At 38.8% G+C, this 24642-nt stretch overlaps 1 protein-coding gene across 1 annotated transcript; it reads left to right on the forward strand.

Moving 5' to 3' along the window:
• Nucleotides 1-3298: 3298 nt before the first annotated feature.
• Nucleotides 3299-24583, forward strand: fkbp1ab (FKBP prolyl isomerase 1Ab). The gene is made up of 5 exons (XM_059332692.1): nucleotides 3299-3433; nucleotides 3581-3628; nucleotides 8497-8609; nucleotides 18620-18777; nucleotides 23150-24583. The coding sequence occupies exons 1-4, from the start codon at nucleotides 3397-3399 to the stop codon at nucleotides 18746-18748; spliced, it is 327 nt and encodes a 108-aa protein (XP_059188675.1). The 5' UTR covers nucleotides 3299-3396; the 3' UTR covers nucleotides 18749-18777; nucleotides 23150-24583.
• Nucleotides 24584-24642: the final 59 nt, after the last annotated feature.

Here is a 24642-nt window from a genome sequence, read left to right on the forward strand (position 1 = left end):
CCACTTCTATTCTGTCGCTACATTCTCCCATTAGGAAGAATTATCCATTGTGATAACATCTTACCCCTCAACTGCAAAGATCAGATTGATGTAACAAAGATGAAACTGTTTCTTAGACATAAAAGACTGGTTGGCTCAAACTTTCTTTCAATTAAATGAAGACAAGACAGAAATTCTGTCTGTGATGATTCATGATATTGGGGGGAATAATCATTCCTGCATTATTATTTTCATTGAAAAAAATATTTAAATTATCATTTTTTGTGAGGATCTCTACCAAATGAATTAGAAATTGTGAATGAGACAATGGTCTGTGTGCCACCCGGCATCCTTTTGTGTGCCAGATTCTGCCCCCAAGCTGTTATGTAGCTGATTCACTACACATACTGTAAATACAAAAAAACACATTTTCTTTATTGCTGACTAATTGTTTCCTCTCCTCCTTTGGTTTCTGCTTCTCCAGAACTGTGTTGTCTACACCACACAATAAGTGACTCACTGTGCTGTTTGTTTCTAAAAAAACAAAAACATTAGACTTACTGTAATTACTTCACTGGATCTTCAGTGTCATTTCCAGTCAGAAGAAAACATCCACTTGAAAAGTTTTCTGTCCTTTAAATCTTATACTGACATCATTTTTGTTCAGTGTTGTAATCAACTATGTGTCCCCTGGAATAATTTGATGTAGCATATTTTTTTCCACTTCCAATAAACATTTCAGAACATACACACGCATGTCAAGAGAAAGTGTTTCACTCTAAGTGAATACAGACTTTAGATTAATATATCATTTTTCATACATTTCATCTGAAAACCTTTGAGGGACCCCCTGGCAGAGTACCACAGACCCCTGAGGGTCCCTGGACCTCACTTTGACAAACACTAGATTAGATTATGTAAACTCATTTCAGTATGATCGCCTACATCCTGAGCTCAAACTTTCAATACAGACAGTGTAGTATCTACGGAAGAGGATTGGGGCCAGGCATGAGAGGAAAATAATGAGAGGAGGACTTTTTTTTTCATTATGCAGCTTGAGAAAAAAGTCAAAATGAAGACAATAAGGTCAACTTTTGAGTTTGGTAAAGTTGTAAGGATATTCACAGATTGGTTGTTCCCGTGTCAATAAGTCATCAGATGAACATTGTTTTCTATACCAACAGTTACTGCAACTACAGCCTGATTTTAATCAATGTCATAAAATTGGCAATAAGCACAATATTTAAGGGTGTAGTAGAACTTAAATCCCCTACACATAAATGAGCTATCCTTGGTAGTAAGTTACTATAATTATTGTCTTGGTACTTTTATCTAATTTATGTGAATATCATACTTACACTCGTTGCCATCTTGTGTCGCCATCTTGTTTCCGATACGGGGAGCAGACCATATCTGGACTGTGGAGGAGGAGAGGGATCTGATCACTGACTACAGCCTCTCTACACCTCAACCTGACTGAGAGAAGCTGCTGCTAATTCATGTTAGCATTAACTGGAGCATTAACTGAGATGTTAGTTTTGGCAAAAAACAAAAACAAAATGTATGTTACTGACCTCAGAAAACTGAACAGCGACTCCTTGGGGTGTCTGTTAGTCCAACCAAACACTGAACAAGACATTTTTACTGAACAAAACGTTAAAAAAAACTAGTTAAAAGACGTGAAATTAAGTGAAAATACAGTGAAAGGGTCAAAGTTATGAGCCCAAACTGCCAAACGTCCTTTTTTATCTATATCTATATAACGTTATATATAACTTTATTGGCATGTTGCCATGGATACGCATTGCTCTGCTTCTCTCCTGATGACGGCTTGCCTTGTTAGTGATCTGTCAATCAAAGGTAGCCACGCCCCAAATCATATGATTCTTTATCTTCTATTTTCTTCTATATGGGGCCATTATTTACACTATTAACATGAAATTGTCTTGAAGAAGATTTTTATACTAGCGATTGAGACCATAGTGTGTAATTTCTGAGGTAATACATCAAGTGAGAAGTTTTCAAATTTTGCATTGAAATGAATGGACAGATTTTTTTTGCAGCCAAACTCAGCGCCCCCTGTTGGAATTTTTGGTAGAATGCAGCTTAAGGCACTTCCTGGTTTGCCTCCCTGATCAGACCAGGAGGTTGCCGCCTGGTGAATATATTAGATTTATTGAGGAAAATAGGGATCTAGCTTGCGGCCTACTAAACTCATAAAAATTACTTTATTCTCGACATTTCGACTTATTTCTCTACATTGTATTTCAACTTTATTGTCAAAAAAAATATCCTCTTTTTTCCCCCTCCTTTCTGGCCCTAATCCTCTTCCATATGTACCCCAGTCAGTGTTTGATGGTTTTATAGAACAGTAATTCCCAACAGGTGGGGGCCCGACCCACCCAGGGGGGCACCAAAGATTCACAGGGGGTCGCGAAGCCCTCTTGATTTTAAGGGATGTAATAAATCTCATGTGTTAAATATAGATGAGTCAGCATTTAATTAGGGCTACATTAAACATTTATTAATTTATTTAAATAGAAAAATCACTATAGAAAAGTTTAAAAATAAAGGCTATATCGCGAGAATAAGGACATGTGTAACATCCCTATTGCAGTATACACAGGTAACCTCGCCTAGCGGTAACCTCACCTAGAGGTAACCTCACCTAGTGGTAACCTCACCTAGAGGTAACCTCACCTAGTGGTAACCTCACCTAGAGGTAACCTCACCTAGTGGTAACCTCACCTAGTGGTAACCTCACCTAGAGGTAACCTCACCTAGAGGTAACCTCACCTAGCGGTAACCTTACCTATAGATAGATAGATAGATAGATAGATAGATAGATAGATTACTTTATTCCTTCCCGGAGGGAAATTCGGTAGAGGTAACCTCACCTAGCGGTAACCTCATTTAGTGGTAACCTCACCTAGCGGAACCTCACCTAACAACAGAAACACAGAGCTAATGGAAAAATGCCGAAGCGTCAGGGAGACGAAAATGCTGAATTCCTCAAAAAAAGAAGAGAGGGTACCATGAAAGTCACTTTGAGTTCGGCTTCATAGAAGCAATGGGCAATGAGGGGGTCGCCAAAGTTTACAATGGTATAAATTGTGGGTCCCTCAAGAAAAAGGTTGGTAACCACTGCTATAGAAGATGCTCCTTGTTATTGTGATCCTCCACTATGGCCGCCAGGGGGCTAGTGTCATAGTCTGAGATCCCTCTGTGTGGGTTTTATTTTGTAGGTCGGGGGCGGAAGTGGTGTTGTATAATCCAGGTTCTTGACGCTGGTCTCCCTGCAGAGAGCCGGAGAGCGAGACAGACAGCTGAGAACATCCGCCGGAGGAGCAGACAGACTGACTGCGGGAAGGAAGAGTGTTGCCGGTGCAGGGACAGCTCCACAACACAGCGCCAAAAATGGGAGTCGAAATCGAGACCATAACCCCGGGCGACGGTAAAGCGGCTGCACGGAGATAAACGTGTTTGTGCTTATTACTAAGTGCATATTATTTGTTTGCATATATCTAACAGAGCCGCAGAAACACCGCCTCAATTGCGTAGTATGCCTGTTATATTAAGCACCTCTTTGGTTTCTCCACAGGAAGGACTTTCCCCAAAAAAGGACAGACGTGCGTGGTGCATTATGTTGGTGAGTTTTAAATAAGAAACTTACTCTGCATGCATGGACACATTCTGCACATTTGGCTGCTCCAGTTGGTTATGAAGGCCGTGCAAGTGGAGTGACGGCTGTGGGCAACTGTCTACTACACCCGTATGAAAAATAGCCAAGCATGGTAATCCTCTAAGTATCACAGCACACACTGTAAATCCCCAAAAGAAAATATTATAGCGATAGCACTTTTTTAAAGGCTGTGGAGCGCGATAAACTATGCACAGCAGACATTTTTTATCCTCAAACCTTCTAGGCAGTGATTCTTCAGTAGGGCAAAGAGGCATGACTGTCAGTCACCGACTGGGCTGCATGAAAATTTAACCCCTTCACTACATTTTCACTCCGTGGAAGCACACAACATACTCGGATGCGATAATGTTCACAGCAGGAGCAGTGGCTGTGTCCCGGGGACAGCGCACTGGATTCATCACTGCGTAAAATCATGCGCGCTCTAGTTTGGGCCGAGCGGTCCATTACAGTCTCATCAAGATCACTGGATAATGTGGTAATTTGTCTTGTCTGGAGAATTAACAAGAAAAGAAGGGGAAACGCAGACGGATTCCGCCGCAGGGTTCACTCACAGGCCCAGACAGACAGACAGACCAGACAGCGGGTTTAAATCCCGTCTGATTTCCACAGCTTTTCCTTCTTTGTTGGAGTTTCTAGGGGGGGTTGGTGGCGTTTAGTTGAGCGGATTATAACCGTCTGGGCGACTGCAATAATGGCAGACTCACTGTATTATTCCTGTAATATTTTCTCTAGAGACGCAGAATGTTTGAGTGACTCTAAATATTTCAAGTATTCTCCATTATACCTCCTACTGGCATCACTTATTTACTCCTGTATCAGCTCAGTTTTAATTCTTTGCATTACCAGGATACAATTATAGGGCCAATTTACAGTCTGCTAATGATTAATATTTTATTACTGATTCATCTACCAATTAATCTTTTGGTCTATATGTCAGTAAATAAAGAAAAAGCCTGTTACAGTTTCCCAGAGACCAAGCTGATGGTGCCATGCCGTTTCTTCAACGGTTCCGTTCCTCCAATAGTACAAAGAAGTGATCTTTCTCTAACCCTAACCAAGGGGTTGTTGTGCAAAACCTAACCATTCCTTATGCACAGTGTTTCCATACTATAATATGTAATTATTTGATAAGAAGCACAACAGCAGTCTCTGGACTCCAGTATGTATTTTCAGACTATCGGGCTGCACAATTGATCAAATTTTAATCGTTATCACGATTTTGGCCGCCACGATTAAATTAACCTGATTGTCAGCGATATTTCCATTTTTAAATTCGGGCTCTCCTGCATATCTAATCAAGCACTTTCTACACCAGTAGTCCACCAACCACCAGGGGGCAGGGTCTTTTTTTCTCCCCTGAAAAAAGCCTGGTTGCTGATTGGATAGTGTGCTAAGCAGGATGTGACGTAGTACTCGACGCCACAACAACGCGCCATTTGTAAAAACAGGCGAAGCTGTGTTGCCAACTTAGCAAATTTGTTGCTATATTTAGCGACTTTTCAGACCCCCTTAGCGACTATTTTTCAAAAAAGCGACTGGAGACAAATCTAGCGACTTTTCCTGGTGTTATTGGAGACTATTGGAGACTCGTTCTTACCCTTCTTAATGAGCCGCGGGGGCTGGCGGCTCGTTAAGCGTAAGTCGAAGCGGCAAAGTCCTCCTGCAGCAGTCTGTCCCAGCTGCAGCTGGAGCAGGAGGGGATGTTAACCTCTTAGCGTCCAGTCCGCAAATTTCTAATAGACTAACAGTTAGCTCTGTAGCAGTACAGTGTGCATGCACTTAGTGATCTCTGTTTGTTTACAACAAGCACCAGACACTAAAAACTGTTCCTATTGTTTGTTTAAAAGTAGTGCGATAAAAATACAGATGTTTTCCCTAACATGATGAATAATTGTGATGAATAATCGTGATCACAATATTGATCAAAACAATCATGATTATCATTTTGGCCATAATCGTGCAGCCCCACGACAAACTCCAACAGTAAAGCAAGAGTCATAGCTGTAACTAAGGTTCTATGAATTCTGGATGACTGACAGAGTTTGTTGTTATCCAGGTAATGTGTAACGTCTCTGGTGGTCAGGAATAATACCATTATATCATGATTTATTGCCTCCGACTGAGAATAGAGAATCATGGAATTTTACTGCTACTAGTTAGCCTGGCTAACGCCAGACTAATCACAAATGAGATTAGTCTGGAAACCAGCCGTTCATTTCTCCGTAGAGGAGGTGTGGTTTACGATCCTCCAGAATCGTTTATTGGGCGCTATGATTGTCTATCATAAGCGTCTGTACGTAGCTCTTAGCCAATCGTATCAGTTATACCAGATGACGTATGTAGAGCGACAGAAATTGATGTTTACATAGCCAGACTAGCCCATCTCTACTTTGAGACTAAAATGCTCAATTCTGCTTCTGCAGCATGTTCTGACTCTGGCTGCTCTATAGTTTCAGCTCACAGTCTACTGGCAGTGTTGGTGTGTGTGTGTGTGCAAGTGTTGCTTGCTGCGTTGCTTCTCCAGTTCTCGCTTTCTGCAAGATTATTTCTTTTTACGCCTTATTTCTCCTCATGTCATTAAGCCACACATCCACTGATTATATGGTCAATAGACGAGCTGCTGGGGGTCTCTGGGGGCTCCGCTGTCCCCCGGCTCGTAGCCAGATCACCAGCGTTACAGCAGTGAGCGGTAGCGGCGCTAGTTGGTAGATTAGTCTTTTGCCAAATCCTGTCGGAAGCAAGGCTAAAACATCCTTTTTGGTGGTGAAACAGAAGTTTAAAGTCAAAATGTTGTTCTTCTTTTAAAATCAACTTTCGCTCTAAACTATTGCAGCCATGTTAGATCTGTAAGAAAACTACAAAACTACAAGCTTCCATCTGCCGAGTAGTACGCGTCATTGTCTTGCCGTCCCTCCCCGTTCTGTGATTGGATCCCTAAAACGGGGCTAAAAAAGGAAATTGAGTGCGCAAGGCAGTATGAGTATACCCAGGCTAGCTACTAGTATCAACTACTAAATTTCTGGTGTCCTTACCAACAGAAAAACATAGTGTTAGGCCTGTCACGTTAACACATTTTTTAGGACGATATATTTTCCCAGAAAGTATCACGATAAACGATAGTATCGTTGTATCGATGTCCTTTTATTTTTACAACAATATTAAAGCATAATAAGTACATCCTTTTCCATGGCAATTCATTTTTTAATCTCAAGAATATCAAACATTGGAATTGAAATGTGGAAAAGAAATATTAAAATATCCTAGATAAATTAAACATAAATAAATAAACTACAACCAAAAGGAAAAAAAATAGACTTTCAGACTGTTAACAATAAATTACACTCAGATAAACATTATTTATTATATTATTTTATAATTAAAATAACACATAAACAGCTGGAATGGCTGCTTGGGAAATATAGTTGGGGTTTTTTTTCCGGCAATTCGTACTGCCTGTCCAACAATCGCAGCTTTACTTTAAACACAAAAAACACACAAAAAGTCACACATGTAAACGTCAATATATTGATATATGAAAAAAACCATTGTCTCAATTTTTATATATTGAACAATAAGTCGATATAGTTATTATCGTGACAGGCCTACATATCGTCACCAAGTGCGAAATGGGATGTCAGTGGGTTTTTGCTTCCTACCATGCGAGACTATAAATTTGTCTGCACCTATTCTTAGTTTGGCAAAGCTGGTCTCAGTCCTCCTGCCTGGTAAGACAGACATAACTCTCTCTGTAACACAAGCCTCTTTGCTTCAACATTATGTAACAAGACCTGATTTGGGCTTCTCAAAGTGAAGTTTTTTTCATTTCTTTTTTGGCGTGAGTCTGCATCGTCATTGTTTTTTCATATCGCACAAACTACAGGATTTCCTCTCTGGGCAGTCTCTCTTCCTGTCAGCCTACAAAGCAGCCTTGAAATGCGACATGAAACAGGATATTCCATTACACAAGCCTTTTAAATGTCCAAGTGAGGATCAAAACTTGAATTTTCTGGGGTTTTGTAGAGGCTCTGGCTGCAGGAAATGGTCCGTCAGTAGTGTTGTTTCATGGCTAAATGTGAAATGCAGTATATGGGCTTTGATACTTGGGTAGGACCTTTCAGCTCTTATAGATAATTCCATTAGGCTGCTATCTCAATGTCCACAAGAGGACAGGACACCCACTCCACTGCCTCGATTACAGGCTGCATCTTGCCAGCCGCCCCCTGATGTGCCTGACAACATAAGCAATGTTGCACCTTCTCCCACACCACACACACACACACACACACACACACACACATTCGCATCACACCAAATCATCACACACATACACTCGCTGCCTGGCTGCTGCTAATAACAGTAATAGCACTGGCGTAAATAGTCTTGGAGGGCTGCTATTCTGCAGTTTGATGCTTGCATTTTCCTGACTGTCACTCTGAAACCCACCCCGCAGACAGCTGCAGCGGCTATTTCTGAGATCCTTGGAATCCCTTCATTTGCGTTCTCAATATACACACAGCAGGGAAGATGGATGTCAGACAAGCTTGGAAGATGTATTTGTTTCCAATGTTTTTTATGAAATGTTATAAATACAGTTTCTTCATTCTGGATGTTGCTACACAGAGAGCCAGTAGTTTTCCATCATTATCTAGTCTGCACATGTTTCTGCAGCAGGAATTCTATTAGTGATACATCATGTCATTTGCATGTTCAGAGGTACTTAAGAGCTGGATTTTTTTTACCCACATGAAACGGTCGTGCATTGACAGCTGTGTCTTTATTTCTGACTCTGTGCCTCTCTGTCTCCTTGTTTGCAGGCTCCCTGACAGACGGACGCAAGTTTGACTCATCTCGTGATAGGGACAAGCCTTTCAGGTTCAAGATCGGGAAGCAGGAAGTGATCCGAGGCTGGGAAGAAGGCGTAGTGCAGGTAGGCTGGGGAGCTGACATAGGGCTGGGCGATATGGACCAAAAGTCATATCCCGATATATTTAGGCTGAATATCGATATACACTGAAAAAAGAAAGAAGTTGAACCAACTTAATTGAATTGTTTCATTTGGTAACACCTAAATGAATTAAGTTCTTTCAAATTAATTTAATAAATTAGATTAACACAATTGATTTTAAATTAATTTGAAAGAACTTAATTCATTTAGGTGTTACCAAATGAAACAATTCAATTAAGTTGGTTCTTTTTTCAGTGTACGACATATATCTTGATATTTTTATCGCAAAGTGAGAGCAAATGTTCAGTCAAAGTCAAATATGACGTATCACAAGTAGTTTTATTGAACCCGTTAAAGTGAAAATATTCAATAAAGTGCACATTTAAATAAAAAGATATATTAAATTAAAAAAGCCTATGAAATAAAATAGCCCAATCTTTTTCTGAAATAAATATATTTATATGAGAAAAGAACAACGAATAGAGATGGTCCGATCAGGTTTTTTGGGAACAATACCGATCATCGATCACCTAATCCGATTACCGATCAGAACCGATCAATCACGTTGGACGATAGTAATATTTATATTTTACTCTTGTTTTCCCCCCATCAATTCATCCACTCATATACAGGCCTATAGTCTTTCATTTATGTTAACCTTGTAATCATTTAATTACTAGATTACCTAGATTGACCTTTATTTATTGCATAGCAGTAACTTTAATATTCCTTCATAGCAGCAGTGGCTCTGTGGAAAACAATATGCCAACATGGCCTCTATAGGGCAGTCAAGACCAGGCAAGAGCTTCATGTTGAAAGTTCACTCATTTATTCATTGATACTATCCATTTAATGGCTGTATTGTTGCATATATTGTATCAAATACAATTCAAATACAAATTGAGCCTATTTAACAGGCTAAACAAACTCAAAATGCCAGTCTGACCATTGGTGGCATTATTGCACATTGAACTAGAGTACAGTGTAACATATTATTATTGCTCACTCTCACACTAACATTTCTCTAAATGTCTAAACGCTTGCATAAATTGCAGCTAGCGTGTGTGACATCGGACTCACTTACTTTGAAAAAAAAAAAGTTCCATATGCCATATGCCATGTTGTGGGTGTGTGTAGGTTCATGCAGGCTGCGTGACCACAACGCAACTCTTCTTCTTCTTCGTTTTAAAGCGGCAGCATTTCGGCGCACTACCGCCACCTTTGGATCAGGAATGTATATCACACCATAACAAACACTTGTAAAGCACATGTACGTATAATGCGATCGGATCGGTGATTTTAACCTTTGATCTGATTTTGATCGGCATCATCCCTAAAAACGAACATTACAAAATAACTAAATATGACAAACCCTAGTAAGGGCAGCATTTATATATAAAGAAAGAAGCAAAAATTGAACTATATCAATATCTGCGATATGGTCTAATTCCATATCACATTTAAAATATACCAATATATCTTTTATATCGATATATCGCCCAGCCCTAAGCTGAACACATACTGCACTTAGAAAATATGCACTTTCATTGAAGTCAGTTTTTTTATGTTGCCGTTGTGAATTGCTGGAGACCAGTCAGGGCTACGGAGTACGACCATTTAATCTGTCAAGCAGCGCTCGGAATTAAGGATGCCTTAATAAAAAATAACACCTGGGACGCAAAGATACAGTGTCTGGGACTTATCATTACAAATTAAACTATTATTTTAATGCATCATGGAATATATAACATTTTACATCTTAGGTGTTCAAATTAAAAAATGTGAGGTAACAACTCCTGGTACAAGCTTCATGCTATGTGTGTATTTTTTGTACTGCTTCATCAATATTTTGCGTGTTAAAGTCAGATAATAAGCGATAACTGAGGCACGCCACCTGTGACAGCAGCTACCTGTCACCCAAAGCAGCCATACCTTTAATTATGCATAACTTTAAGCCTTAATATAATTTAAACGGCTGAGTTACATTAAAAATTCATCCCCCTCACAGTTGTCATGAAAGGCTAGATTAGCCGTAGAGGCAAAAGCTGTTTTTGTACAACGCTGTATACATGTTAATTTATGTTGTAAAATTGGGGATTTTAACATAGGGGTCTATGGGAGCCAAGCTTCAAGTGGCCATTTGAGAAAATAGTTTTTGGCACTTTTGTGTCGCATTTATTATGGATGAATAAAGGATTACAATTTATTACAAAAGGTGGTATTATGGTAAAAAAAAAAAAAATGTAACACTGAAATAATCATCTTTAAAGTGATTCAACTTGCATGGAAAGGGGCTTGATGTGTATTTTTCTTCTTCCCAGCGTGGGAAAGATAGAGTGATTGAGCGGGCCAGAGAGAGGAGCACTCAAAATACACAAGCACTGGGCTTAGACCAGCTAAAAACATAAATATTGGATATAAATAGCACTCTCAATGTAACTTGACGTGTGCATATGGCAGAGGTGGGACCAAGTTATTGTTTTGCAAGTCACAAGTAAGTCTCAAGTCTTTGCCCCCAAGTCCCAAGTCAACACCAACAAGTCTAAAGTTAAGTCCCAAGTCCTACAGTTTGAGTTTTGAGTCCTTTTGAGTCCTTTTAACAACAGAGTAATACTATTTACACAGATCATGTATGCTTTTAAAATCTGTATTTATTTATCAAAACTTTGTTTTGCAAGAACATTCTTCAAACTGTTTGGGAAAAAAAACAAGTGCATAACAAGAGCATAGTGCACTATAACTAGTTCTACAGCAGTTTCTGTCCTGTCTCATCTCATATTGTGTGTGTGTGTGTGTGTGTGTGTGTGTGTGTGTGTGTGTGTGAGAGAAGGGGGGGATACACGAACATAACAATGAACAGGGTTGTGTCAAGGAAGAATCTACATGTTAGCTAGCGTTAGCGTTCATTCAAAACCTTACGGTTCTTTGTGCAGCTTCAAATGTCAGATGAAGTTGGCAGTTGTTGCGTCTCCGTCTATAATCTTTGACTCGCATGTTTTGCATACAATTCATTTTTTGTTGACCACTTTATAGTTATTATACGTAAACGAAACTATCTTTGGTATCATTTTTGCCAACTGGCGCTGTTTTTTGACAGTTCTTCTTCATTGGTTGTCCTGCAATTTGATTTGACATACACAGACACACACAGACACACACAGACACAAACAGACAGACAGACATACAGACAGACACACACACACACACACACACACACACACACACACAGACAGACAGACACACACACACACACACACACACACACACACACAGCGACAGATAGAGCGCTCCTTAGTAACAGACTTTTTAAATCTCTCTTTAAGGCTTTTGGGGAAAGTAGCAAGTCTTTTCAAGTCATAAGGCTCAAATCCAAGTCAAGTCACAAGTTATTAGTCCAAGTCGAGTTGCAAGTCTCTTTACTTTTTGTCAAGTCGAGTCAAAAGTCATCAATTCCATGACTCGAGTCCAAGTCACGTGACTTGAGTCCACACCTCTGGCATACGGCCAAGCAAGTCTCTTTAATACGTATTTTTTCATTGAAACGAGGCGCATTACTGCGTCTCCATCCTCTGCTGTCACATCCTGAGTTCTCTATCTAGCTGGAGAACGGTACAGAGGCCTGTGGCCTTTATGTCGGAGCTCATATGAGTCAACATTGATGTAAATATGCAAATCAATCAGACAGTGTTCAGGAAATGTAGTGATATGCCTGCAGTTGTGGTCTTGGCCAGTCTTCAAATAAAAAGCCACGTCCTCTTTGTCTGAGACTGAATGAGACCTTCAAAAAGTGGACCAAGACCAATCTGGAGTACTGCAGCACTGACAGGTCCTGCTAACCCGCCGCGTCAAGACTAAACAAGGATGGGGGAGAGAGGAGGGCTAAGGGCCAGGGCCTGATTAACACTTTGCTGTTCCCTGGGCAACAATATTCAAGGGCCCCATCATCACGACCCTAGAATCACCATAATCTGGCAAAATACAGAATAAATTACAGTAATATACAGTTAATTTACTCAGTACATCAATAACTTACTGTCATCAAGAGCATTTTCATGTACAGATGCCACTCACTCACATATGATTTTATGAAAACAAAACACATCAGCATCAGTATAATCTGGCAAAATTGACCCACTACATAGATCAGCTTTTCTCAACCTTGGGGTCGGGACCCCAATTGGGGTCGCGAGATGATTTCTGGGGGTCGCCAAATCATTTTGGAAGTCAGCTCTGTCTCCACTGTGGTAAAGTGTTCATGTGTTAATGTGTTTTAGTCTTTTTGGTCATTTCATGTCTTTTTCTTGGTCATTTTGTGTGTGTGTTTTTTTTTGTCATTTTGTGTGTTTTTTGGTCATTTTGTGTCTTTTCTGGTCATTTTCTGGCTTTTTTCGGTCATTTTATGTCTTTTTTGATCATTTTGTGGTCAATTTGTGTCTTTTTTGGTCATTTTGTTTCCTTTTTTTGGTAATTTTGTTTCTTTTTTGGGTGATCTGAACTGTGCGTGTGAGATTCTGTTCAGTGAACGGGGGTCGCGGACAACATGCATGTTAAATTGGGGGTCGCGACTCAAAAGGTTGAGAACTACTGACATAGATAATAATAATAATAATAAATTTTATTTGGAAGACCGTACAAAAAGATAGAAAAATAGGGAAGGAAGTGTCCTCAATTTCACAAAAAAATAAGCATCCAATATTTATTTAACAACACCTATTCCCAGCAGCACAAATGTATTGAATTGATACAAGACACAAACACAAGTCAAGAATCTAGAATCAAGTAGCATTTTGGTCCTCTGCTCATTTTAAACAGAAACATTGTTGAGCAACGGCTCCGATGGACAGTTGAACATATCAGCGAGAGATAACCAGATATTTTGCTTGTGCCCACACGGCCCCGGGCCCTTTAGAGGTCGTGGGCCCCTGGGCAATTGACCTATGGCTAAGCCACACCCCCAAACGCGATGAGCCAATCACAGTGCGCATAGCTAACTCAATACACTCGGAGATTCTCTGCTTCCACATCCATTGAAATGCATTGGAGTTAGTCCGTTTTCAATCATTTTTATGTGTTTTTTGTTGAGATTTTAAGTTTAAAATGGTCAAACGGTGTGCATGGGGTACATGCAACTCTGACACAAGGTATAGCCCAATAATATGGGAGCAGTAACCCAGTTTCCTATGGCAGTGATTCCCAACCGCTGTTCCGCGGCACACAAGTGTGCCGTAAGAAATCAATATATATCAATATCAAATCCAGCGACTCCGTCTTAACGAACGCTAACGAGGTCGGCCGGCTCGTTAACAAGAGCCTCTTGTTAACGAGCCGGCCGACCTGTTAGCGGCAGTTAGCTACAGTTAGCTCTGTAGCAGTACAGTGTGTATGTTCTGCTGCTGCAGGAGGTGTTCACTTAGCGATCTCTGTTTGTTTACAACAAGCACCGGAATGAGCGGTGTCAGTGGGGTGAAAAGACGAGTGAAAACCTCTAACCTGTTAATGAAGGCCCTTTTGGTGACTTTGAGATGATATTTCATTTTTCTGTCTCCAAAAGTGATTAATTGCCTCCTGTGAAATTTCTCTGACTGTCACAGCTGCCATAGCGCCTGTCACCGAATGTTGACAGTTTGTCCGAGTGAGTGGAGGGGGCGGGGCTTAGCCATAGGTCAATTGCCCAGTTGCCCATATGGTTAATCCGGCCTTGCTAAGGGCTAGGCTAAAGCTAATTCCAAACCAAATGGACATCAACATTATCACGGGAACATGCTAACAACAGATGGTGCCGTTGAGCTAAAGGGTCACTCTGTCCAGGTCTCAATTTCAAACCAGACCTGACAAAACATGGTGGCCACCTGCAGGGGACATGTGGCCACAGAGTCACTTTTTCTCAACAGTGTTGGAGTAAAGTTACTTCTAAGACTAACTAAACATTTAAACATAAAACCAAAGTAGTAACCAAGTAGCAGTAAGTTCACTTACCGCGTCTGATACAGTGTAGCCTTGTATTTCATCATTGCGTTGAATAGTAAAGACAAGAATAACAGAAAGTATACGTTTATTTGATAGGGAAATTATTATCTAGATAGTGATTAAGTAAAAAAGTGAGATAAAATTATATTAAGACTAAAATATAACATTACTTTATAATATTAAGTCTGAAATACACAAATCTTTTAAAAAAGAGTTGTTAAACACTTTTAAATACACTTCTACACACACAACACATTCCATTTGAAGATGTTTATTCATGGAAAACAAACTATAAAAGCTGAAAGAAGACAACAACATTGTACACTGTAACCGATTGCTGTAAGAAAACAGCCAAATTGTGACAATAACATACTGTTTTCCATTAAAAAGGTATTATACTGTAGAAAGCAATGCATTCTGATAATTCTAAAATTACTGAGGTTGCAGTGAAGACAGCGCTTAATTCGTAGTAATTGGCTTTCAGACAGTAATATGCTCTATTTACAAAAAATGACTGCATTGTATACTGCAACACTATTACAACTAGCTTCAGCACTTTACTGTTTTAGTCTACTGTAAAAATCAATGAAATGCAGGATTGTACTGTAATTCAGTATGTGGTTTTATCACAGTACCATACATACTGCTGCCAGTATTTTACTGTTAATTTACAAGACAATTGTTTACAGTGTAGTTACTGCACTCTGTTTATCATTACTATTAGAACCTTTTACAGCAAAACCAGAGTGCAGTAACTACAATTTTGGGGTCAAAGGTCAAATAATCAAATAATGTTTCATTTAAACTGATTAGTGTTGTGATTGGATGTTACCATTACAGAACTACACAGATTAAAAATCAAATCAAAATCAAATAATCATAATTTTTTAGCATTAAAATGACATCATCAATACATGTTGAAATAAGTGTCATATCACTAACCTAACTAAAACCCATTTGGCTGGCCAGTTTACAAAATTTTAAATAAACTTTAAAGCAGTTTTTCTCAGTTTTACCCTTTGCTAGTTACTGCAGTTAGTTAGTGACTGTCTGAAGGAAACTTATCCTCTAACACAGCGGTTCCCAAACTTTTTTAGCCGTGCACCCCCTTCTATGTCCCAATTGGGTTGACACACCCCCAATCCCCCACACCTTCAAAAAAACAAAATGCCATTAGCTTTTTTATAACCATATTAAAGGCGGCATGTTTAATCATGCTCAAATGACCAGAACACACAAATATAATTAAATAATCACCATCACAACAATGCGGTCTCACATTTGAATTAATCTGAAACACAGTTTCAATATAATGCAACAAAGTTATGCACAAGCTTCCACTTTTAAGAGCAAAGAGGATGATGACAGGCTCAGGATCAGAGGCAGAAAGCACATAAGTTGGGAAAAATGTTATAATATTTTTAGCTGCGTTGAACAAAAATTGCAGCAAGTTTAAATGAGCGTAGCTAACACAACCCGTCATCATAACACAGGCTGGAAAAATGGAAGAAGATAAAGATTCTTCTACGCTTCATTTTAAGATGAAGTGCATTTTGAATAACCTGCATTTGTTTACATTGTTGTTACATTTACAAAGGAAATGTTTATTTAATTTCTTTATTGTGTGGGGAAAAATGTAGTTGTGTAATTATCAGACCGACATTACATTTTTCATCTTGTGTACCTCCTAGTGGCAGCTCATGCACCCCTGGGGGTCCACGCACCACACTTTGGGAATCCCTGCTCTAACACATTACTTTGTAAGGCGTTACCCCCAACACTGTTTGTCTGCATGGGCCATCAGGTTATGGTTAATGTTGAACCCTGACCTAAATGAAAAAGTTACACACAAGTCTAATCAATATAAAAAGTGAGTTTGAAGCCCTGTGCAGTGTATTGTATAATAGCATTGGAACAGACAGAGTCTAAGAAATGATGCCGAGACAGAACTCATTCTGATTGCATGAAAGAAGGACCATTGTGCTGCTGATAATGTCGTTAGTTCATCTGCTGAAATTCATTAATTTATTGACATGGTTCCATTATTGGGTTTAGTCCCACCAAGGTTTCCATTAACACAGTAAACAGTGGGTCAATACAGCACGGACACAGCTCTTTATCTCACACACTCAGCCCTGCAGCTTCACATGAGGGTTAGTAAATGGTGCTGCCTGTGTACGGCTCCTGTGTGTGTGCTGTGGTTGTGGATGAGAACATCAGTCTTTTATATCTCAATAAGTTATCTGTTTAAAAAGCTTTTGATGATTGCAACATCAAATATTTTGCAATACAGTGTGGAAGATTAGATTCAGAAATAATGAAGCATCATTAGTAGGAGAGATGTTTTCATCTCTACTTTCACTCTCCCTTGTGGTTTATTATCCAACTTCAGCTGCAGAGACTGCATCAGGATCTACGTAACTGTATTTTGTGCTGCAGACCAAGGTTATTATAATTAACGAAAACTAAAGAAATAACAAAAACTAGAGTTTTCAGAGAACGAGAGTTGAAAAAACATTTTCGTTCACTGAAATAAAAATGAGAGTTTTTTTAAAAAACGATGACTAACTGAAACTGTATTTTGTGGTTACAAAACTAACTAAACTTGCAGTGAAAATGTCCTTCGTTTTTTGTGTTTGTTAACTTTTTTCATACTTAAACCTTTTTGGTTGATATGAAACCTATTTCATCTCTCTGGTTTTATGACTTTCATTTCATTAATTTCATTTCATTTCATTTCATTTTATTAAGGATCCCCATTAGCTGATGCCATAGCAATCAGCTAGTCTTCCTGGGGTCCGTAACACATACAACATACAATACCATCACAATTAAGAACTCTACAAAAACAAAAATATCAACTAAAAACAAAACAAGTACATACAATATAAAATAGACAAACCCACACAATAGTTGACAATATAATAAAAATACTAAACCTACCCAAAAACTAAATACAGCTGAGTTATTCAAGACAGGTCATTCCCACAACACACCCACCAGACAAATTTCTGTCTTAGATAGACTTTAAGTTTCCTTTTAAAAACTGATTGACTGTAGATACAGCAGAGATACTGAGGCAGATCATTCCAGAGAGACATTGATCTGTAGATAAAAGAACGCTGTAAATCGTTTGATTTTGAACGAGGCAATACAAGCCAACCATTGCTGGACCCTCTTAATAACCTTATTGGGGCTGAGATGGATCAGACAAAGGAAATAAAGACAACATTTATTGTGACAAATACCCCATTACAAAAAAACTAACACTAAAACTAATAAAAACTAAACTGAAACTAAGCATTTTCCAAAAAATTAAAAACTAATTAAAACTAGCAAACTCACTCTTAAAACTCACTAAAACGAACTGAATTTGAAAACAAAAATTGACAACGAAATTATAACTAAAACTAATGTAAAATCCCAACATGGTCTCACAGGAATCCGTGAAATAGCCACGGATTTTGAGTTAAGCAAAATCCATGGAATAGCCACAGAATCACTCAAATTTCCATGAAACTGACACGGATTTCGCTACAATGCAAGTTAATGACAGTCATATCCCGTGGCTATTCCAACATACAAAGTGATTATGTACATTCACTGAGTGAATATTTATAAAATAAAACACATATTTCTCGCTAGAAATGTGATCAAAATCCATTTTTATGCAGAAACTAAGTCAAAACATTGATTTTTTCAATAAAAATGAGAGAACTGTCCGCCATGTTTTTTGTTCTGACCGCTGGGACCTTGAAAGTCACGTGACTTGGAACAAACCAATAGGAAAAAAATCCATGGAATAGCCACGGGATATGACTGTCATTAACTTGCATTGTAGCGAAATCCGTGTCAGTTTCACAGAAATTTGAGTGATTCCGTGGCTATTCCACGGATTCCTGTGAGACCAGGTTCAAAAACCCAAAACTATTATAACCTTGCTGCAGACTAGCTCTCCCACATGAGCCCTGACTTCTGTTTCTCTTCTCTTCTCTGTTTGTTTGTTTGTCTCCTCACACCTCCAGATGAGTGTTGGTCAAAGGGCCAAGCTGACCTGCTCACCTGACTTCGCTTACGGAAACAAAGGCCACCCGGGAATCATTCCTCCTAACGCCACCCTCATCTTTGACGTCGAGCTGCTGGGTTTGGAATGAAACAAATTCACAGCCTGATTTTGTTCTGTGTAAGTAATCTGCAACTAACATGAGCTAATGCTACCTCTACATCAGAAGACTTTGAAAAGATTTGGAAAAGACTCCTGGAAGACTATCAGCTCACACCTTCTCACATCTAAAGACAAGTGTTTAGAGTTTTTAGGGAAATATTTTAGTGTAAGCCCAGCATAACATGCTACTGTTATAGGACTGTGTATGACTGTTTCCTCTTCTAACATATTGAGAGTTCTGTGTAGAAATTCACACCTGGTGTGATGAATCAAAAGCCTTTACTACATGCAGTATGGAGAGAAGAACCCAGCATTGTTGTTCTCTGCAGATCAAACAATTTGTTCTATCTTATAAACCATGAGAAGCTTACATGAACAACAGATGTAGTGTACTAAAACAACAAAAGACAGCCAAAACCAGACAGCCTAAACATTGCTGCCTTCAGGACACAACTGCTGCAGTCATTCAAACGTTGACCACTCAACTGCTTCAGACATTAATTCCTCTGAATAGACCAACAACCAATCGGAGTGATGAAGCGTGTGACATAGAGTTAAGTGACACATGCAGGTTGAGGCGGGGCTTGGTCTGTTTTCAGGAACAAACATGGCGGCCTGGTCGCAATCTTTCTGAAATTACAGGTCACAAAAATGTGTTTCTGAAAACATTTGAGGCAATGTGGTGAAATAATCTTGATTCATATTTGATCAGTGCTGCCCATAGTCTGTATATAAATAATGGACGTAGTGACCGTGACGTCACCCGTTGGTTTGTGGCCCGTTGGAAACATCGAGTTCAGCGTTACACTCGTCGCCATCTTGTTTCCGATACGTGGAGCAGACCATATCTGGACTGTGGAGGAGGAGAGGGATCTGATCACTGACTACAGCCTCTCTACACCTCAACCTGACTGAGAGAAGCTGCTGCTAATTCATGTTAGCATTAACTGGAGCATTAACTGGGATGTTAGTTTTGGCTAGCAAAAAACAAAAACAAAATGTTTGTTACTGACCTCAGAAAACTGAGCAGCGACTCCTTGGAGTGTCTGTTAGTCTAACCAAATGCTGAACAAGACATTATTAATTAACAAAACGTTCAAATAAACTGTCATTAAGTGAAAATACAGTGAAAGGGTCAAAATTATGAGACCAAACCGCTAAACATCCTTTATATTAATTATATTAATACATAACTTCATTGACACGTTGCCGTGGATACGCATTGTTCTGCTTCTATTTTGATCACGGCTAGTCTTGTTAGTGACCTGTCAATCAAAGGTAGCCCCGCCCCAAATCATACGATTCTTTATCTTCTATTTTCTTCTAAATGGGGCCATTATTTGAACTATTAACATCAAATTGTCTTGAAGATGATTTTTTTACTAGTGATTGAGACCATAGTGTTGTCCTAAAAAAAATTTCTGAGGTAATAAATCAAGTAAGAAGTTTTCTCATTTTGCATTGAAATGAATGGACCAAAATCCTTCTGCAGCCAAACTTAGCGCCCCCTGCTGGAAGTTTTCGGTGGAATGCAGCTTAAGGCACTTCCTGGTTTGCCTCCCTGCTCAGACCTGGAGGTTGCCGCCTGGTTCTTCCTTGTTTGACTGTTGAGGTTCGTGAGTTGTGCTGGACGTCATCCTCAACTTCCAGAACAAGTACAAATGTGTTCGTCAGATTTGTTTAGTTTCCAGGCTATACAGATTCTGTAAACATATGCAAACATCTGTTCATAGAGACGACATGAAAGCAGATAAAGTCCTAATAACCAGAGCCCATTGTGGGGGAAATAACACATGTGTTGGACGTCTCAAGAATTTTTTTATTATGAATTAGAAACTGAAACTGTGAAAATCTAATATTTTATATTATAATGGTGTGAAAACAGTAGGCATGCAAGGTGCACCACTCTGAATAATGTGTTCCAGTAATTTCCATTACTATTAAAACCATAGTCCAGCCCGTTTGAGATGAGTGGAGGAGCAGAGGCATCGTTCATTTCTTCCCTGACAGTATGAACAATGGATTAGTGTTGACATACTGACTGAGGCTTGTTTAGCACTCAGGCAACACAAATGATTTCCATGTTGCCCGGGGAATAGCGGATACTTGCTCAGGCTGTATTTCCATGACATATGCAGTTAGAAACAAACATTTTAACATATCATCACAAACAGGCGTAATCTGTTAATTTGCCAAATACCAATAGAATCCCAATCATTTCTCTTCATTTACATTTTTGTTGAACCTCAGTAATTAGGAGTCCTTTGTTTAAAATCACTTATTCCAAGTATTTTTTTTATTTTACTTTACTAAAAGAAATGCTTTACAATAAAGAGTAAATGGAAATAGATACAGAAAACTTTTCAATTAGCTCAATCAAGCTACATTCCACATGGTCACAGCCAGAAAGTGTGAACAAATTGTGCACTTTTCTTTAACCTACTATCTGCTGGTTCACTGAAATATTAGAGAAAAAAATTTAATATATTCTCTCCATTAGTATAATTTAAACTTACATGAAGGCATGTAGTCCTTTGGCTCGGACAGTGCAGTGTGAGAATTCACCGTGCGTGCAGGTTTTTATTCTACAGAATTTAAAGGGATGATGTGCAGCCTACATGTTATGATTAGAACACACTGCTGTATGCAGTGCATGATTACCACTCAATAAAATATGCATACATTATGAACTTTTGTCCGTTCTACTTGGTTCCGACTGTCACGACCAGACTGGGGACAAATTTGGCTCCCATTCATTATGTATGTAAAAAGACTAATTTGCTATTCAAAGCATGCTGGGATACATGGTGTTGCGGACCAGGCTAATGGTGTCCACTGTATGCGACCAACTTGTCTAAACTCACCTACTTATTAAGTTTAGTTTAATTTATTTTAAATTTAATTTTGTTTTGTTTTTGTTTTTTGTTACCTTTGTCAATTCTGTATTTTATTGCACTTTTTGCACTTTTATGTGATGCACTTTGGTGCGGCTCAGCCGTCTGTAAATTCGCTTTATAAATAAATTTGACTTTGACTTTGACTTTGGTCCACGTTACCAGATATTCCAGCATGCTTTGTGTGATAAAAAGTGAATGGGAGCTAATTTTATCTCCAGACTGGTCGGCTTTAAGGCAGGCACAAGTTAATTTGAATTTGTCATGTAACCTGGGCACGCACTGGGAGCTGAGCGCGGGTCGATACCTAGCAGCTCTGATCAGTGGGGCAGAGGGAGCAGAAATTTTCACCGACCCTCAAGTCCCTCAAGATCCCCAACTAAAAGAGTTAAGAAAAGAATATCTACCTGACCATTTGACTTACGAATAGAGAGCGAACCAAATGGCATATTTTTGCAGGCCAACCCAGAGGTAGCATCACCTATGGGATTTTTGCATTGGATTTTGGATCATTAGCCGTGTTTCCACTACAGTTCAATACCCGGAATGAGTCGCATCTCACTTGCCGAAATGCCCCTAATTTGAATATGAGCCATCCCTAGTGGTTGTTTATTATTTATTTTTCTCCCTTGAAAATAGCCTGGTTGCTGATTGGATAGAATGCTCAGCGGGTTGTGATGACCAAAAAAAGACACAAATTACCAAAAAAGACACAAATTAACAAAAAATGACAAAAAAGGCACAAATTGACCACAAAATGATTAAAAAAAGACACAAAATTACCAAAAAAGACACAACATGACTAAAAAAAGATACAAAATGACCAAAAAAAGACACAAAATGACCAAAAAAACAAAAAAAATGACTTAAAAAAGACAAAAAATTACCAAAAAAGGCACAAATTGACCACAAAATGATAAAGAAGACACAAAATGACTATTAAAAGACACAAAATGACAAAAAAAGACACAAAATGACAAAAAAAGACACAAATTGACACAAAAAGGAAACAAAATCACCAAAAAAAGACACAAAATTACAAAAAAAAAAGACACAAAATGACAAAAAAAGACACAAATTGACACAAAAAGGAAACAAAATCACCAAAAAAAGACACAAAATTACAAAAAAAAAAGACACAAAATTACAAAAAAAGACACAAAATTACCAAAAAGACTAAAACACATGAACACTTTAACATAGTGGAGACAGAGCTGACTTCCAAAATGATTTTACTGGAAATGGTCTGACCCCCTACTTACTGTACTACTTAGTTTAGTATTTTGTTAGATTGCACTCTGGCCAGTGGTTCCTACAGGACACAGATCATTTCTGGTACCAGCCCACTTGTTTCAGTTTTCTTGAGTAAAGTGAGGAATGGACCAAACTCCCAGAAAGTCACTGCATTAGCTGTGTGATTAAACCCTTTGTACTGAGGAACATCTGGGCCATGCTGTTATTTAACCCTGAATTTTTGCTTCTTGTTGTCTTCACAGGTGACTTCCTACCTGGGTGACCTGGAGAGAAGCTAGGAGAGTCTGCACTTGATTCTATAAGAGGCTTGAGTCTATAGTTCCACTTCTTCTTTCATCAAACTATGACAGTTTGTGTTATTTTGTCTCTGTGACTGAGTGAATTATATTTTTCCATCATATTCTTCCTCCTAAAAAAAACCATGGGCCATAACCTTACAAACCTCCATGTTCTTAATCTTGAATTCTTTTGAATTGCGCTTTACTTTTCTTTGTGTTTTTTGAAGTGTTGGTTGTGCATGGTTACGCTGAGAAGTACAAAATACCAATGAACCACTAGCAGCGACATACATCTCTTATGAGTCAATGCGTACTAGTATTATAACGTTCAAGAGCTGGTGCTTGTTATATTTCAAAAAAAGTATATAGAAGAAAATGAAAAGCACACATTTGTATCCCTATCCAGCTGAGAATCAGAACAAATGAAAAGAGTGATAAGGCTTAGTGTAGAATTTAGTGGCTACCTGTAGTGAAACGTCAAGTCATGGGAGGCCTTAATGGTGCAACACAGGAAGTGAGTTTGCTACATAAAATGCCCATTTATATATAGTACCACTGTGTTTGTTTGGTTTTTATTTTTTCATGTAAATTGTTAACCCAAGTGTGAGCTACAGAGGGGTAATTGGCGCAAAGGAGAACCAATCTCAGTTACAGTTCTGACGTGTGCCTCAATATTCTCACCAGACACATGGTTCCTACCTTACCCTGTCTGCATGTTCTAGGTCCGATGGAAACCCTAGTATGTACATGTTGAAAGCTTTGCATCCATTTTGCGTTAATAATTGCCTTCTCATCTCGCCAAGTCTTTAAACCCCATTTAAAGCCATACACAGGTCAAACAGTGCATAGACAGGATTTGCGTTGACGCACATCAATTGGATTGGTATTGTTTTTCTTAGAAAAAAAGGGAAATGCTTGAAATTTACAAAAGGGGGTTGAGGAATCAATCAAATTGTGACCTCCCCCATTATTTTGTGTAACAACTTCAATCATGTATTTTTCAGATGCCAACTTTATATATCTGAGATCAAACAAAGCTAATGTATAACCTATGATAATGTTTTTCTTTTTCTTTTTTTTTTCTTTTTTTGCCAGTGTCAGTAAAGTACCACACTGCCAAACTGAAGTCTGTGTTGTGGTAGAAAAAGAAGCTGACACACAGGCATCCTAGTGGTTTTGTATCTCAAATAAAAAAGTTTTAAATGGAGTTTAATGAAGGAATATGCTGGCCTGGCTGTCAGATATTGACCGTGGCTGTCGATGTTACATATTGGCCAAGCTGCAACTGGTGCGGCAGCAGTCCACCTCTGTACTGTGTAGTTATTTGCTGATACGTTACTGTATGCAGACTAAACCAATGATGACATATTTAAAATAAAAGAAGTGCTCTCCACTTGGCCTTTTTTGTCTGTGTGTTTATGTGTGCGTGTGCTTGTTGATACAACAAAACAGAACCA

The sequence above is a fragment of the Centropristis striata genome, chromosome 5, assembly GCF_030273125.1.
Source record: "Centropristis striata isolate RG_2023a ecotype Rhode Island chromosome 5, C.striata_1.0, whole genome shotgun sequence".
NCBI classification, from domain to species: domain Eukaryota; kingdom Metazoa; phylum Chordata; class Actinopteri; order Perciformes; family Serranidae; genus Centropristis; species Centropristis striata.